Source organism: Calidris pugnax, unplaced genomic scaffold (genome assembly GCF_001431845.1).
Source record: "Calidris pugnax isolate Ruff unplaced genomic scaffold, ASM143184v1 scaffold107, whole genome shotgun sequence".
In the NCBI taxonomy this organism is placed as follows: Eukaryota; Metazoa; Chordata; class Aves; order Charadriiformes; family Scolopacidae; genus Calidris; species Calidris pugnax.
The window spans coordinates 2,040,917-2,059,208 of NW_015090901.1; the positions used below are offsets into that span (position 1 = coordinate 2,040,917).

Genomic DNA, 18,292 nt, shown 5'->3' on the forward strand with positions numbered 1-18,292 from the left:
GGGTGAAAAGTAGAAAAGAGAAAAAAGAGGAAAAAATAAGGGGGGAAATGGGGGAAAAAAGAGAAAGGAAAAAAGAAAGAAAAATGGAGAAAGAAAAAAGAGAAGAGAAAAGATTTAAAAAAAGGAAAAAAAGGAAAAAGAAGAAAAAAAGAAAAAATAGAAAAAATAGAAAAAATAGAAAAAAGAACGAAAAAAGAAAAAAAAAAGAAAAAAATTGGGGAAGGGGAAAATAAAAAACAGGAAAAATAAGGGCGAAAAAAGAAAAAATAGAAAAAAGAACGAAAAAAGAAAAAAAAAAGAAAAAAATTGGGGAAGGGGAAAATAAAAAACAGGAAAAATAAGGGCGAAAAAAGAAAAAATAGAAAAAAGAAAGAAAAAAGAAAAAAAAAAGAAAAAAATTGGGGAAGGGGAAAATAAAAAACAGGAAAAATAAGGGCGAAAAAAGAAAAAAGAGAAAAGGAAAACTAAAAAAAGGGCAAAATTGGGAAAAAGAAAAAAGGGGGGAAGAAAAAAGGGAGACAGGAAAAAAGGAGGAGGGAGAAAAGAAAAAAAAGAGGAAAAATAGGGGGGAAAAAAGGAAAAAAAAAAGATAAAACAGTAAAATTTCTTTTCTGGTTTTCACATCATGGAAATCAAGAGTCCTAATAAATTCTGATGCCCCTCAGTACCTGGTGTCAGTGACTTTTGGTCATTTCCAGTACCTTTTTTTCTATGTCCATTTCTGGACTCCCCATCATAATTGTTAGCTTCGATCTTCTTTCTTTGGTGCTCTGATAAACAAACAGAGAACAAATGTGTAGATTTTTTTTTACCAGTTTACCACTCAATCTCTCCCTTAAAATAAACTCAGCAAAATTCACAGCCTTATAACAAAATCCAGTAGAGATTGAGGGATCAAATCAGTTTAGAATGGTGTAAAAGTTGCCTCTTTTCTAATCAAAATGGGGCTTTGGGCGAGAAGACAAAAGCAGCAAGTGGTCCCCATGGGGAAAGGGGGCGAGCAAGGCGGGGAACCGGAGCCCCAGATCCGCTTCTACACCTGGGAGGAGATCCAGAAGCACAACCTGAGGACGGACAAGTGGCTGGTGATAGAGCGCAAGGTGTACAATGTCACCAAGTGGGCTACCAGGCACCCGGGGGGGCAACGAGTCATCAGCCACTGTGCCGGCGAAGATGCTACGGTAAGGACATCTCCCCCCCTACCATCACCATCACCCCCACCATCATCACCCCCGACCCTTCCCACCAGGCAGGTCCCTGGTGCTCTCTTAGAAGCCAGCCCGCACTTGTGCTCCTCTCTTTTCCCCCCATTTGCCCTTTTCCCCCCGCTTTTTGGAGAGAAAAAGGTTGGTCCCAACGGTTGGCAACTCCTTGGCCATCAACTCCCTTGAGCCGTGGCCATTCCCCTCTGGAAGATGGGTGGGTGGAGAACGCTGGGCTCTGCTTAAATCCTGCTTGGTTTTGTCGTTGTCTCTTGTTTGTGCGGTGCCCGAAGCTCTGAATTTCACGAGCAAATTGTCCCAAGTCCTCCCCCCTCTTCAGCCTGGGGCTTGTGACACCCAGAGTCCCAGAACCACAAAGGGTTAACGAGAGGCCGGTCTGTGCTTCAGAGTGGCTTCTGTGAGGAGGGTGAGCTCCAGGCTTTAAAACAAGGAGCTTTTTAGCTTTTTTTTTTTTTTTTTTAATTTTCCCCAGGAGAGAATTCTCCAGGGAATTTTGTTACAGGTTTCTACAGAAAAGGAGGAGAAAAAAAAATGAAAGAAACCCATTTGCTGCTGTTTCAGCTGCTCCTGTGCTTCAGAGCCGGGTTCAGCAACTTTAAAAAAAAAAACTAAACAAAACCCAAACTAAAAAAACCAAAAAACCCAAACCAGCAAAAATCTTGAAAGGGGAACAAATTGCCTCCGAGATGGTTGTCTGCAGTTTCCCCCCAAAGCCACCTTCTTCAGAAGTCCATCCAGGGAGCATGTTCTCCCCCCAGGGCATTAACCCGTAGTTAATAAAATTGAAACTGCCTTTCCGAATACTTTTAGAGTATTACACAGAGCTTTTCCCAAGACTGTAGGGTGAGGGCAGGAGAGATGAAGCCGTAACATTAACTGTTCACCTCCCAGGGCTCCTAACACCTTGGCAAGGAGGGAGGGAGGCTCTCTGTGGGGCAGAATTAATTGGCAAGAATTACTAACACTTTTCTTTCCATCCGTCTCCATTCGCCTGTGGTCCCTGGTTGTTTTCCCTTCTTTTCCTTCAAGCCCTGAGATGCGTTTCGGTGGTCCTGTCCCCTTCCAATAAATCCTCTGAAAGAACAGCTTTCTGCCTCAAAAAAAAAAAAAAAAGATGGGCCAGGTTTTACTTCCAGCTGCTTCAAGCAGGCCTGCCGAATCCAGAGGAGTTTGACTCCCATCCCCAAGAATTTAACTCCGAGATCTCCACTGGAAAGCAAAAAGCATCTGCTATTGCATTTGTCTCGAATCCTTACAAGGGGGGCTGAAACGCTGGTTTGTGCTTCTTCTGCTGGTCCTCCTCCCACCTCCCCAGCGCAGGCAGCGTCCCACTAAACTCAGAGCCCACTCCACCAAGGCATGATCTCAAGAAGGTTCTGAAAAACTGTCCGTCACCACCCTGGGCACTAAATCAGAATTAGCAGCTGGTTTCCAGCTTCCCCGTGGTGAACTAACGCTTTGCTGCCAACAAATCTCTCTCTTGTTCAGGGTGAGAAAGCCTTGGCCTTGACCCCATCGAGGCTTAACTAACAAGTTTCATTCCGTGTTGCAACATACCACAACAGGAGGAGTTTAGGAAGAGGAAAAGGCAATGATAAAAATTCAGTTTGACATGTTTGCATTCCTAGTTTGTACGTGGCTTCCATCTCTCTCAGGTTCTCCTTAGGACCACCTGTAAATAGGACCTCCAGTCCAGCAAACACCCACCAAAGGAACCTCAGCATCTTGTCCATTTATCTTGGACCAGTTTTCTAGAGGATCATTGTATATCCATCTTCCACAAGCTTCCACACACTCCCTGAGCTCCACATCTGTGCTGGGCCACTCTCAAGAGACCCTGCTAATTCACCTTAGGATGCTCAGAAGACAACTGAGATGCTTCCATGACTGTTATGTTCGGCATGCTCAGCTCATGCCACTCAGGTTTAGGAGCCCCCAGGCTAATTTATGCATGAGTTTCCCCTACAGATACTAATGACACTGAGCATTTATTCATTTTAGGCCATACTTTAACATGCTGAGACAGCATCCTGATGTGGGACAACCTGTTCTGGTATCACCTCATGCACAGTTGCCCTCAGAAAACGCACCTTGCAGTCGCTCTGTCTCAGAGATGTGCAAGGATGTGAAAGAACATCCTTGGACTGACAGCACTAAGCACTTCAAATGCTCGGGTACGGTTCATACCTCAATAATATGAAGCTTTTCTTCACCAAAAGCAGCTGGAATAATTCCCACTTCCCATAAGACGCTTCAGCTTACTTGGCCAGTAGGCCACAAATTTAGGAGGTCAAGTGTAAACATCACACAGCACTTCCCAGAGACTGTCTTTTGCCCTTTGCTTTTTATCTCCTCTAGTACAGAACTGAGCATAATTCCACAATTCAGGCAGTATCTCATATTTGGGAGCTATTGGTAAAGGAGATGCATGAGGTATGGAAGTGTTCAAGGCCAGGCTGGATGGGGCTTTGAGCAACCTGCTCTGGTGGGAGGTGTCCCTGCCCGTGGCAGGGGGTTGGAACTCAATGATCTTTAAGGTCCCTTCCAACCCAAACCATTCTATGATTCTATAATTCTAATAAAAACCAAATACTTGCCTCACTGTAGCTTTCTGGCTCATGATGGTAACAGCATGAGGGAGATGTTCTTCTCTCTGCTGCTTGCATCAGGTGGTACCTGGTAGACCTCCAAAGAATTTTTTTTCCCCATCGGTTTAAATAATATTGAGTCAACATTCTCTAATGCTTCTTACGTGTTCACCATCTCCCTCTTTCCCCTTCTTCCCCAAAATTTTGAAACCTTGCAGCAGCTACAGTCAGCTCTTCACTTCCCTGCTCACTCTGCCCTTCCCTCTTCTTTCACGTCACCTGAAAATTGTCCCAAGGAAGGAAAAAAGCACCAGACCTAATATTTCAGTGACACATTCGTGGCTCCGAGGGTGGAAAATGCTGGAATACCTGGAGCAGTGGTAAAAAAAGCTTAAGGCTACCAGTTCTGCTACAGCCCTCCACTGTGGCCATGGGCAAATCAGTCCTTCAGTGCATCGTTGCCCATCTGTAGAAGGAAGAGGACTGTGATTTTTAACCTCAGATGGGCTGTGAGGGTAAGACCAGAGAGGGTGAGGTACGCAGAAGTTACAGTAAATCAAATTCTTCCAAGTAGAGGAGGAAGCTGATGATTCAGGACAGGTTTTTCCTTGCATGGGAAACTCCTGACCACCTGCAGCACTTTGCTGGCCCTGGGGTTTCACCTTCATTTTGGCACCAGTAAATAAGACCTGTGGCTAACCCGATGCACTCGATGTCTGCTGGGACAAGTTTTGCCGGTGATGCCGTCCTCATGGGTGGAAGTGGAGAAGTTAATCCAAACTTCCCCCCTGTGGTAACAGGGATGGCTTTGTCCCTGAAATTGGTCACAAAAGGGGATAGTTTGGGCACCAAAATAGTAGGAAATTCCAGTGCTTTACAAAAGAAGTGCTCTTCACTTTCATTTCTGGCATTTTGGTTTGCCTCCTCCATTGAACTGACTTTCCCCCCCCCCCTTCTTACTTCTTCCCCCCTAGACTCTGGCATTTTATGGCTTTTATAATCTTTAAATCATTCCAGAGTTTTATTTCTCTCCTGCACCTGTAACTAGTTCTTCTCTCCCCTCCTCCCCCTACCAATGCATCTCTAACTTCTCATATATCATTTCTTTAACTTCAGGTTCAATGGCTTAGCTCAGCTTTCACTCTCCCTCCTCCTGTGCCTCCCACAGCAAAACTTCTATGGCCAGAGCATTATTCTGAAGCTCAATCCAAAGTCTTGGAATCAGGTGAAAGTTTCGGTTGATCTTGGTGGACTTTGGGACCAAGGTTGTTGGCTGGTATTTCTGAACACTAGAGCTTGACTTTTGATGGAGGTCACAACTCCCAGAAGGGTCAGCTGGACACAGTAGTGCTTTCCAGCCTGGCCTTTGTGTTTAGAGCCAGAAGTGAGATTTTACTTGGTCCCTACCATTGTTAGGCAGTGGGACAAAGGTGGAAAAGCTGAAGCATGGTACTCCTGACTTCTATTTTTGACTTTTTTTCCTGTATCAGTCTTAGCCCTTCATGGAACTGCATCTTTACAGCTCTCCTAGGTGAATTCCCAGATTTAACTCCAGCTCTGTACAGTAAGAAAAGGGCAAGGACAGAGTAAGACTTTCTGATCTTGGTCAACTTTCTGTCCATACCACTGTCTTTGGGGTTAAAATTCAAGCCATGCCCTGCCAAAGGAAGGGTGTGCAAGATCTCAACTCCTAGCAGCAGATGCATCAAATGTGCTGCCATCAGGCACCTGTAGGACATAGGTAGACCAAAAAATGTGGAAAGGGGAAGGAGTACAGAAAAGGAAGAGCCAGGCAAACTCACGAATGCCAGGATCAAAAAGACTCTGCAAACAAGGCATTGTCCTCCCTTATTAGAAGTCTTGAAAATATGTAAGAAAGCTGGCCTCAGCTGGCCAAGACATCCAGTAATATTTTTTGTATCTGCAGGTGCAGTCACCGCCATCACCCCCTCTCTTAAGTTCCCTCCAGGCAGCAGACTTTCAAAGGGTATTTATATCCTACTGGGGATTTGCACAAATTCCTCTCTGCCTACCTTCTAAGCGAATTAACAGGATTTAGGTATTTAGTTGCTTAGGAAAAAAAAAAATTTCTTGAGGTGCATTTCACCATATGGCTAGAGAGCATCCCAGATCTCGCCTCCTACTAGATGAGCAAAGTCCTCAGTCTCTTGGAGAAGTATTTCACTGAACAACAATCACAGAGCTAGAAGTCTAGAATTCACCTCTCACAGTAATGTGGGGGGATGGCTAGAGAGAAGGACAGTGCTGGAGATGGACAGGAATGACACAGCAAGTAGAAAACAACAGCTTGCTCCTGAATCTCACATGTTTACTCCCATTTTCTCTCCAGGATGCATTCCAGGCCTTCCATATCAACCCCACCTTGGTGCAAAAGTTTCTCAAGCCATTACTTATTGGAGAGCTTGCTCCAGGGGAGCCCAGCCAGGACCGAGATAAGAATGTGAGTATTTGTTTCTGAGCTGGCTTTTATGATGGGTTCCACCATTTCTTTCCTCGTGGGATGTCCTCCAGGTCAGGGGTGGACAGATTATAAAGGTCTCTTCAACTACGGGCAGCTCCAGAGAGGGGGGAACACTCTGTGTCTGAACCCCTCCGTATGGCAGTGTGCACATCCCAGTATAGATTAGAATGGGCATAGGAGGGAGGTGGCATGTTCAGACTGGTTGCCCAAGCCTTTCCATTCCCACAGAGCCACCAACAGCTCTATCTATGGAAATCATATCCCATTTCTAGCAGCCCATTCCAGGTGTCCAGGCTGGACTGATCGCATCCTGAAGGGAAATGGGAACTGAGACATGTGGACTGGGAAATGTCCACCACCTCTTGTGACTGGTGTCCTTTCTGATGTCCCTTCTCTGGTGACCAAGTTCTCAAACATGTCACTGCTTGCCTGTTATGGGGGAAGGAGAGGAGTAGGCAAAGAAGTCTTAAAAGACTTCCAAACATGTTCCTCTTTGAGACCCAAACTGACTTATCCTGTAAGACTTATCCTGAGATCAGTACCAGCAAAGCTCTGGAGAGGAGTCACACTTGTGCCACCCATGGCACGAGCAGTAGGCACCTACGGGTGAGGTGAACCAGATGTCTCATTTCGGTGGCCGTTTTTATGGAGCAGCAACCCAGCAAGCACCATTTCCACCCACTGGGCATCCCCGGGGCAGCTCTGTCTCCCTCCTAGACAGTCCCTTCGTTAATTATTCAGGCATGGTGCACGGCATGGCTGGCTCTTGCCACGAAACTCAATCCCGTCCCGTTGTTTGTGACTGGCCATGATTATGATATATCTGTAGCACTCACAATAGAGGAGACGCTGCGAACCCGCATTAACCCAGGAATGCTCTTCATGAATGGTTGCACGGTAGCTGACCCACGTATTAAATAGACAACGGGTGCTCCAATATTGGGTGCTCCATCACCCAGAGCTCTGGAATTACGCATAAATAATAGGACTGAATGCTCTCCTCCTCCAGCTGCCTCTTCGATACTTGTCGGGCTCATTCAGATGAGAATCATCAGCTGATGTAGCCCTCAAGGGAATGAGGTGTTGCTGCTGGTTCGCAGCAACAGGCTTGAATTACTCTCCTGGCTCAAGGTGCAAAAGGTCAGGAGGTGGGCTCAGAGCAGCCAGGATGTTTATTCATAGGAAAGTGCTACGAAAAGCCAGAATACAGGGTGAACATGGAGGCAGGTCCTTCCTTACCTCTGGAGTAGCCAACCAATGCAAGAAACAGCTGGGGTCCTTAGCATGGAACTTGGTTTTCCTTCCTCAGACACGTTGGGACTTATTTACAAGCTGCAAACTGTGCTTTGCCATGTCTATTTTGCAGTCCCAGCTGGTGGAAGATTTCCGGACCCTGCGGAAGACAGCAGAGGACATGAACTTGTTCAGAGCAAGTCCTTTGTTCTTCTCTCTTTACTTGGGCCATATTATTGCACTGGAAGTTTTGGCTTGGTTAATGGTGTCGTACTGTGGCACTGGCTGGATCACAACTCTCATCCTCGCCTGCATCCTTACAACTTCCCAGGTGAGAAGTAGTAGGCACAGAACATGCTGGCTACACAAATCACGCAGCATGCACTGGACTTGTCATATTAGATTAATTACCAGTGCAAAACATTCACACCAGTGAAAAATAGTCACCATGTACCTGCCACTGTGGTGCCTTCTGGTCACCGCTACCTTCTGCTGGTTGTGGCTCACACATTTTTCTCACCCCTTTGGCCTTTCCTTCCACATGTTGGTAGACTTGGTAGTGTTGGTTTTACAGTTGGACTTGATGATCTCAAGGGTCTTTTCCAACCTGACTGATTCTATGATTGTATGTTCCCCTCCAGAACAAAACCAGAGATCTTCACCTTCTCACTTCAGTTAATCCCCACCCTTCCTCACACTCACAGCTTGCCTTCAACCTCCATTTCCTTTTGTGCTTAGCTCTGATTTCAAACAGCATCCTAACTACTTGACTTCCCTCCCTTTATCCCAGGCCCAGGCAGGGTGGCTGCAACATGATTTTGGACATCTCTCTGTCTTTAAGAAGTCTTCCTGGAACCACATCGTCCACAAGTTTGTCATTGGGCACCTGAAGGTAAAGGACGTTATGGACCCAGGGCACTGTGGAATGAGCCACAGTCACTTTGACTATGTCAAAGTGGGAAACTGCAGCTCTAAACTTTTCCACAGTGAGGAGATGCACAGAGGAGAAGTTAGTGACCATTGTGTAGAACACACAAGAAGGTGTTAGAGAACACAGTAGTTCCACAAGCTTCAAGTGGAACTGCACCAATTTATAGCAGCTGAGGACAAAGCTTATTAAGTTGCACAAAACCCTAGTTTAACATGATATTTTTGCCATGCCCTCCACCTCCTTCATGCTAAGGTATCATATTTTTCAAACGTCCCATCCTAATACTTCCATCCATACAAGATGCCTTCAGAACTTCTATCCTGGGCAAAGTCCAGTGTGGTCCAAGCATTTCAGCATCCACCTGCAGTAGGAACTTCTAGGGGTAGGACACAGCTTTGCCCATTCTACCAAAGCCACTTTGTCTTATGTGGTTTCTTACAGGCACCAGAGGGAAACCAGTATAATAATCAGTAAGACATCAAAGGGATTAAGTGGTGGGCTTGGTAGTGTTAGGTTAATGGTTGGACTTAATGATCTTACTGCTATTTCAAAAACAAGTAACAATTTGGCCATAGTCAGAGTTTCACTGTTTTAGTTTATATAAATGAAATGGGTGATCCTACCATGACGAACTCCTTGTTCTCGTATCTGCCCAGGGTGCCTCTGCAAACTGGTGGAACCATCGTCACTTCCAACACCATGCCAAGCCCAACATATTCAAGAAGGACCCAGATGTGAACATGCTGCACATTTTTGTCCTCGGAGACACACAGCCTGTTGAGGTAAGGCAAAGTAGGTTAAACATGGAAAACCATAGTCCTAAGGGGCTTCAGAGAATGCTTGCGCGATACCAGGAGTTGACTAGTATTGGTAGATAATGGCTTATGAAGGACTTCCAGGAATGCTAAAAAGGAAATCCAGGGCTTTCCTCTGTCTGTGTTGTCTAAGAGGAGTTTGGCTCTCACCCTGTTACAAACCTTGGGCTGAAGAGCAAGACTGACTGTAAAATTCCCTACCCACTTCCTATATTGACCACAGGAAAAAAGTGTTTTGGGATAGCTTGGGAAAAGCCATGAAGATGGGACTGGAAAAAAAGTAAAAAGCTGTTAAAAACAATTTCATCCCGCTGGCTTGAAATACCAACATGAGGGGAAGACATGGTGTTCCTCAGTACTTCATCAAGGAACATTTCAAAACTGGTATTCCATTTCCACAGAAAATATCTTCCAGTATCATCCATCCAGCTGGGCTCCAGACAACCTGTAGAAGGTCCTCTTTATTGGAGCCTCTGACATGCAGTTGAAGGGATATTACTTGCATAAGAAATACTTTCTTACATTAACTATGTGCTGTCACCTGCACATGAAATAACAGGCTACATTGAGGGATTTTAATTACATCTGTCCTTCTACAGCCAAAATATTTACTGCCTATTGTATCAAAACCTACGAAAAGGACATAAACCATGTACCATCCTTCATCTGTTTTACAATGGAACAAGGATTTCCAGTTTTAAAAAGAAATAAACAGCCTAAGGAAAAAAAACAACAAACAAACCAAGAAACATCTGCAACAAGAACAACACAGGGGAAATGTGACATTTAAAAGTTAATGGTTTCTCAGCCAGCTTTTATACTATTGAGAAAGTAACTCCAGACACACGTAGGGGACATACATACTGGTATATGGCCATGTATAGACAATGTCTTGCACACATGGAATTTTCAAGAGGCAGAAGGGCTCTTATACATGATTAAAATGAAAGCCTTCTCTTGGGGTATAAAAAAGCTGTTTTCTAGAAGAAGTAAATCAGTATCACCCTCTTAGCCACTGGAAAACCTTGTGCCTGATAACTGGGTTTAAGAGCAGAACCTATGGCATTTGTACTGGTAATGATGGAGATGACAGCAGCTCTTAGCTCAGCCACAGGCGTGGTGGAAGGTAGAAAAACCCACTAAAATGCAATCAGGTTCTCAAGAAAAAAAGACATTATCTGAATATCAGGCCAGAAGACTTTAAAAAGGAATTTACACCTAGCGCGATTACGAAGTCAAGGCATTTAACTGTACCAAACTGTACTGTACAACTTTACTTGTTGGGAATTTTGTCAAAACTCCCCAGTCAATAAGGGGAAATCAAACAAGGAAGTATTGCAGAGAACCTTCTCTTACCTGTGAGTGTCATAATCCAAGCCTGAGCTTTCTCCTCTGTGTCCTGCAGTACGGCAAGAAGAAGCTGAAGTACCTGCCTTACAACCACCAGCACGAGTACTTCTTCCTCAGTGAGTATTTGCCCCTCCACTCTTCCTTTTTCCCTGAATGCCAGTTGACCTTCCCAGCCACTACTGGGACTCCTTAAGTCTCAACTCATCCTTCCCTCCTTCAGGACCACCATCCCCTGTGCAGGCCCCAAAATCAGATCATGTATTCTCAATGGTTTCTGAGCATCGTGAATATGTAAAGCAAGGAAAACACCTGAGACTGGGAAAAAACCTCTGTGTGAGAGGCAAAAATGCATGTTGCCAGTCGATGCTCTTTGATAAGTCAAGGTGATGGGTGTGAAGAAAAGTCTCCTTTCTTCACAGACAGGCAACCACCCCCCATCATCAGCACCTCACCTCTCTCACCAGTGCTTGGCAGACTTTCCCTAGGACCAGGTGTAAATCGCTGGCTCGCCGTCATGTCGCACGCCTTTCCACCCCTCTGATGGCCAAAACATCTCCCTTTTGCTTTGCAGTCTTCCCACCTCTGCTCATCCCCGTGTATTTCCAAATCCAAATCATCTCAACCATGATCAGGCGCAGGTTCTGGGCGGTGAGTTAAACATTCCCTTGGTCTTTATGGGGTCCAGCTGGCTCGTAAGAAATCTCAACTGAGTAGGGAGGGAGGTCGGTTGTTTCTGCAAGAGAGCTGGTAGAGGGAGGTGGGCAAGAGATCGCTGTTAGTTGTCCATCATCCCTAACATTACCTGCAAGGACACATTATATGAGGTAGGCAAAGTGATGCCTAATGTCTTCTCTCTTCCCCTAGGACCTAGCCTGGGCCATCAGCTACTACATGCGCTACTTCATCACATACATCCCATTCTATGGTGTTTTGGGATCCCTGTGTCTCCTCACTTTTGTCAGGTAGGAGATAAAGGGCATCCTCATGGCTCTCCCCTCCCTCCAGGGCCAGATGGACCAAGTCTCAGTCTCTTCTGTGCCCCACAGGCCTTCTCTATTTAGGTTCTCCACAGTCATTGAACTCACCTTGTCTTATCTTCAGTGTTCTCACTGCTTCTTTCCTCTTATCATCTCCCAGTTCTATCTCCCCACAGCAGAGCTGGCTCTGGTCCTCAGCATCTTCCCCTGCCCTTGTGATGGTCCAGCCAGCATTCTCCTTCCTTTCCTCATTACCCGTTCTCACACGCTGCCTGAACCCAACACATTTATGCATTTTTTTTCCACTTTGGTCAAGGCTGGACCCTTCCAGAGTGTCACCCTCTTCCCATCTTTCTGGGAAGGTAATTAATGAACCCTCCTGAGCACTGGCCATGCTCCTCAGTAAACGAAACGCTCACCACTTCCCAGTGTGGAAGACTGCATGACCTCACCACTGGCTGGTACCAGAGGATGGCAGTGAGTCCCCACAGTCACCATTAGTTTTAGGAAAACATTTCATTGCAGTGAAAAATATTCTCTAAAAAAAAAATAATTCATTTTTTTTGCATAAAAAGAAAAGGTAATAGATGTGAAACCCCCTTCACAATATTAGAACTTTTACCTCCACAAAATGTAATGTCGCTGGTCCTGACTTCAGTTTTCATAGTTTCAAAACACTTTGGGCCTAATGAAAAGAGGACATTCAAAAGATGTAAATTTCTGTAAGTGCCTGGCCAACCTTTTCAGACTGAAATCAAGCTGAAAAACTTGCAACAACCAACCTGTTATTTCCAAAGCTTCCCTATTTTGATTGAGCTAGAAGAGGAAGAAGAAAGGCAAAATTGCTAAGTCAGATCATCTGCTCTTTTGGAAAACAAGCCCAAAGACCAGAATAAGGATGCTTCTGGACAACTTGTCTATATAAATTTAAGTCTCAGCACAAACTACTTTGGGTAAATAAAGTGCATTTCTATAGATTCCAGCTACAGGTGCTAAAAATACAGTTATATACCATAAGCAATAAAAAAACCACTCAAGAGCGATACCCAGCCCAGGGCAGATTTGAGGCTCAGGGTAACGATAACGAGAGGGCAAAGGAGAGCCCCATTGTGCTGAGCTTGACACCCAGCAAGCTGACATGGATGGGCAGGAGGAGTCTGAAATTAATGGGTATCCAGCAAGAAATAGGAAAGATGAAAACAGTTCTGAGAATTCCTAAATCAGGGCTTTTTTTTTCAGAGAATTGGATCAGCTTTTTTTACCAGAAGGCAAAAGCAGCATAAGACATCAATCCACTTGTGAGGAAGAGGGAGAGGGATAGCCCAGTAGTATGTCTTGTTTCTATTTAATCATAATTGGGTTATTCTCAGAGGTGTAGAGAGGGGAAGGGAAACTCATCACAGAAAAAAATCCTCTCTGGTTTCCATAGAAAGAGAGTTATTTACTGCAAGACCTTGGAGAAATACTTTCCTCACAGGTTGCATCTCCTGCTGCTCCCTGTAAACCCCACTCTATTTACCTGGTACCCCAGTCTGCAACATAAATTGTCACGCTTTTTGCCCGTTTGCTTTTAAAGGTTTCTGGAGAGTCACTGGTTTGTGTGGGTCACCCAGATGAATCACATTCCGATGGAAATCGATTCTGAGAAGCACAGAGACTGGCTTAGCTCCCAGGTAAGTGGGAGGGGAAAGAATACACATGGAGTATTGGGAGCTGGAGTTGGAAGGGACCTCTGGAGACCATCTAGTCCAACCCCCCTGCCAGAGCAGGTCCACCCAGAGCAGGTTGCACAGGAACATGTCCAGGTGGGATTTGAATGTCTCTAGAGATGGAGACTCCGCCACCTCTCTGGGCAGCCTCTTCCAGGGCTCTGCCAGTCTCAAGGTCAAGAAGTTCTTCCTCGTGTTTAGGTGGAACTTCTTATGTTCAAGTTTGTGCCCATTTCCTCTTGTGCTGTCACTGGGCACCACTGAAAAAAGACCGGCCCCATCCTTCTGACATCCACGCATTCAGTATTTATAGATGTTGATCAGATCCCCCCGCAGTCTTCTCTTCTCCACACTAAAAAGACCCAAGTCCCTCAGCCTTTCCTCGTAAGGGAGATGCTCCAGGCCCCTCATAATCTTTGTAGTCCTAAATACCCCTGATTCACCCCAAAACGGATTAGAAATTAAAGAGTGGACGTGTTACCGCTGGCCCCAGGCACCATTACATGGTTTCTCTCCATGATTCCTCCCATGAAGATGTTCTCCTCAGAGCCAGTAATGCTGAGTCAGGACATGGGAAGCCAAACTTCTGTAATTAATTTGACCATTAAGAGGTTCCTTCCGATTTGGGGCAGCATCAGGTTCTAGGAGCATTATTTGGCTTTCCTGAGTAGCGTATGTTGGCACATACATATCAGGAAAAGAAGAACCCCAACGAAAATCAAAGCTGAAGAGAGGGCTTAATAAATTTCTAAAGTTTATATTTCAGCAATAAGGGCTGAAATGAAAACCAGCTGCTTTCTATGTCTTTTTAATGCCTGGTTAGACAAACCCATCCTGCTGAAAGGTTACCTTTTATTTACAGTCCTATTTACAGACCTAGAGGATAATGAGACCAACTTTTACAGTGGTCATATGAATTTGGTATAACTGAGTTGACAGAAGAAACAATCTCATGTGCTAATTAGTATAATTAATATTTGTAGTTGTTATTGGGGGCCTTGAATGTGAGCTTTCAAAGTCTGACAGTCCATTTCTCTCCCTTGTACTAAAAACACTAAAGCATTAAAAATAAAGCGCTAAAACACCCCTTTGTGCTAAAAGCACTATTTAGGAAAGTGCCTAAGCATTTGTTTTAAATTAAGCACGGGAATAGATTCGCTGAAGTGATGGGAGTGTTCAGATCCTCACCTTAAGCTTTTGCTTAAGCACCTTATGCAACTGGAATTTGTAGGCAGAGAGAGGTTTTGAGAGTGAGAGACTTGGGGAGGGGGATTCTAAGAGAGAGATGGTGGGTGGGAGGGAGAGAGAGAGAAAATGGGGGCACGACAGGGAGAAAGAGGTGAGTCTCTTTGATGTGGGTTTATGCTGCATCCTGGGAGGGTGAGGAGAGTCTATTTCCTACGGTTACTACATAGAAATCACAGCTTGGCCAGTCCAAGGCGTAAGAGGATTTTAAGAAAGACTACATCATTATGATCATTAATAACAAGATTAGCTAAGAAATATTTCCAGAATATTCAGACCTTGCACTTAATGGCAAACTGGGCAATAACCAGCTGGGATGGGGAGAGCAAGCTTACTGTGTCCGTGGGCTTTTCCTTCCCCATTTTCCACCTCGGTACTGTTGTACTTCACCAATTTTCACAGCTCCTTTCTTGCCATCACAGTTGGCAGCCACGTGCAACATCGAGCAGTCCTTTTTCAACGACTGGTTCACCGGGCACCTGAATTTTCAGATCGAGCACCAGTGAGTATGAAGCCAGGGCCATTTGGCCACCACTGGGTTGTCATAGAATCATAGAATGGTTTGGGTTGGAAGGGACCTTAAAGATCATAAAATTCTAACCCCCCTGCCCTGGGCAGGGACACCTCCCACCAGACCAGGTTGTGCAAAGTCCCATCCAACCTACCCTTGAACCCCTCCAGGGATGGGGCAGCCACAGCTTCTCTGGGCAATCTGTTCCAGTGTCTCACCACCCTCACAAGAAAGAATTTCTTTCTGTTGTTGTCACAACACCAGACCCAAGGGGAGGGAAAGTCTGCCAAAGGTGCAGGCGTGGGATGGGGCAGGATCTTTGGAGCAGTACATCTGAAGAGAAAAGAGAGACCCGGACTGCTGGGGGTCACAGTTTGCTTCCATTATAGCCATGGCATCTTTCTCTCTTGCTATTGAATACTTCAGCTTTCACTCTGACAATTTTAATTTAGGGCTTTAGTAGTCAGCAGTACACATCTACCAGTTACAATGGTGATGGACTCATCACAGAATGACATGGGGTTGGAAGGGACCTCTGGAGAGCATCTAGTCCAACCCCTAACCAAAGCAGGTCCACCTAGAGCAGGTTGCACAGGAACTTGGCCAGGCAAGTTTCGAATGTCTCCAGAGAAGGAGCCTAAGCTAAGTACTTGAACCTAAGTATCCATTACAGAAATCTCTCCGTGATTAAAAGCACGACAATGCTTTTATAGCATGGGAAAGCTGTGTGGGACAGTGTGTGCTGCTGGATACCAGGTTCCAGGGCCATACAGGCAGTCTGTTACCAGTAACAACACAAAATGTAGAAGATACGGCATTTAGGGTAAAGCTGACTGGTTTGGAAGGCAAATTAGGAAATCTCCGTTGAACAGCACAGTGCAAGGTGATCCCAAATTATTCTTTACCTGCTTCGCTGTTCTGTGAGCTTCCAGAGGTGGGAAATCAGTGCATTCAGTTTTCACAAGCCTTCTTGAAACAGACTGTAAAGCACAGATACCTCTTGGTGCCTCTCTTTTGCCTGCTTGCACGGCTTGAGTGAGGAGAAGGCATTAATAATTAGCCCCTGTGAGGATGCAGAGACAGATGCCCATCCCTTGGGATTAGTCTCCGGAGTTTTCTCAGGTTTGTTTTCTCTTTCTCTAATTCAAGCCTGTTTCCAACAATGCCACGGCACAATTTCTGGAAGGTGAAACCTTTGGTGAAGTCCTTATGTGCCAAGTACGGAGTCCAATACGAGGAGAAGCCTCTTGGGAAAGCATTCGTAGACATTGTTGGGTAAGGTCCTTTTAGCATCATCTGCAGCTGGCAATTTGCTGTTACGTGAACATCCTGTCTCCTCTAGCACAGAGAATTCAGGACACTATAGACCCTTCAGAAATACCATCTCGATATGGTGTAATCTGGTGTCGCCACGTTAATAATCTTCATATCACAGTCCAAGGAACACCTGGAAAAATGTTGCCCTGCAGTGGAAATGACAGTGTGACAAGTGAAAGCAGACTAACAGGGGGTGACAGCAGATGGGAACCTGCTTCACTACATCACGGGGGGGGAAGAAATAACTAACCCCCAGAGCAGCTTCTGCACCCAGTGCTGCTCTCAAAGTACTCAGCGAACATTTAGATGGGCACTAACCTCATCCTTTTTCTATAATATATTATATGTATATCTATATATACAATCTATAGGCACCTTTTCTATAATACATTTTTTCATAATGTCTTTTTGACATGCTATATTTAATAATACCTTCTCAAAATGCTGTTCTGACAGCTGGTGGTTCTTGGGTCCTGGGAGCTGGCAGCGTATGTTCAGGCTGCAAAGTGAGATGAATCAAAGGGGGATGAGTCAGGTTACAGCCCACGCTGTCTCCCACGTGAGCCCCCACCAGCAGCATCGCTGCAGACGGGTCTGATAGCCCTTGGCAGGCAAGACTCAGCATTAACATTTCCCTCTCAGTTACTCCACAAGGAATAATTCACGACAGGCAACATGAGAAAGCATTCCGGGAGCTCCACTCTCAAACCCTTCTAAGCCAATGCAAATTAAAGCAGGTTGGCCCCAGCATGTAGAAGGGCCAAAAATGGGTTCAAAACCTCTCATTGAGTTGGCACAGGAAGATGCGTGCCACCCTGAGACCCAGGGGGGCTCTGCCCAGCGTCCCACCATGCAGTACCATGTCCCTACACCAGCTCTCAGAAACCATCTCAGCACTTACTGGCCCTCCCGATGGAAGGATCATCTCCTGTAGTTCATACAAAGCTGTATTTCCAGACCACCTTCTGTTTGTTGGACTTCTGGGAACAAACCAGCCCAGATCTGTCAGATAATATTTGTGGAGCTGATGCAGATGGGAAATTCCGCGTGAGAATTCCAAGGAGAAACCCCCTTCAGAGGTGCAGGGTGGTGACCTCAGGCAATCTCTCTCTGCTCTTTATTCAGGGCCAGAGGGACTGCAGATAACACAGTGGGCATCAGCTGAAGATCTTGCTCACTGAGTCTCAAACTGGTCACTTCATAGAGTCATAGAGTTGCCCAGGCCAGAAGGGACCTCCAAAGGTCATCTAGTCCGACCTCCCCACAGTCAGCAGGGACACCCCCAACTAGACCAGGTTGCCCAGGGCCTCGTCGAGCCTCTCCTTGAATATCTCCAGGGAAGGGGCCTCAACCACCTCCCTGGGCAACCTGTTCCAGTGCTCCACCACCCTCCCAGTGAAGAACCCTCTCCTCATCTCCAGTCTAAAGCTGTTCCCCTCCAGCTTGAAGCCATTGCCCCTCGTCCTGTCACTGCAGGCCTTTCTAAACAGGCTCTCCCCAGCCTTCCTGTAGGCTCCCTTCAGGTACTGGACGGCTGCTATTAGGTCTCCCCAGAGCCTCCTCTTCTTCAGGCTGAACAGCCCCAGCTCCCTCAGCCTTTTTGGGGGTCTAAAGAGCAAAATAAGTAGCTTTTGGTGTATCTCTGCTGAGGAGGTGTATCTCTAACTCTACTGAGGAAAGACATTTGGTGCCTAAGAGTTAACATTCAAATTCAGTAACAGGCTTCTTTGTAAGAAAAAAATGACAGAGAGAAGGTTCACAAGCCAAAAAACCCCCTTCTCTTCCTTTTCTTTCCACAGATCCCTAAAGAAATCCGGAGATCTGTGGCTGGACGCTTACCTCCACAAGTGAACACGAGTCTTGGTGGGGAGGTGTGAGTGCCAGGGAGGGATGGGGGGGTGCGTGGGGCGG

At 45.7% G+C, this 18,292-nt stretch overlaps 1 protein-coding gene and 1 long non-coding RNA gene across 2 annotated transcripts; one reads left to right on the plus strand and one right to left on the minus strand.

The window, feature by feature from the left end:
• The first annotated feature begins 951 nt into the window (after positions 1–951).
• LOC106891999 (fatty acid desaturase 2-like) lies at positions 952–18,276 on the plus strand. Its single transcript, XM_014948857.1, has 12 exons — positions 952–1,181; positions 6,162–6,272; positions 7,660–7,857; positions 8,317–8,418; positions 9,114–9,239; positions 10,678–10,738; positions 11,194–11,270; positions 11,487–11,584; positions 13,176–13,272; positions 14,976–15,055; positions 16,214–16,339; positions 18,181–18,276. The coding sequence occupies exons 1-12, from the start codon at positions 984–986 to the stop codon at positions 18,230–18,232; spliced, it is 1,326 nt and encodes a 441-aa protein (XP_014804343.1). The 5' UTR covers positions 952–983; the 3' UTR covers positions 18,233–18,276.
• On the minus strand, positions 15,235–17,009 carry LOC106892000. Its single transcript, XR_001412811.1, has 3 exons — positions 16,814–17,009; positions 15,970–16,527; positions 15,235–15,397 (listed from the first exon to the last, which is right to left on the minus strand). It is a non-coding gene; the product is annotated as an uncharacterized LOC106892000 (long non-coding RNA).
• Positions 18,277–18,292: the final 16 nt, after the last annotated feature.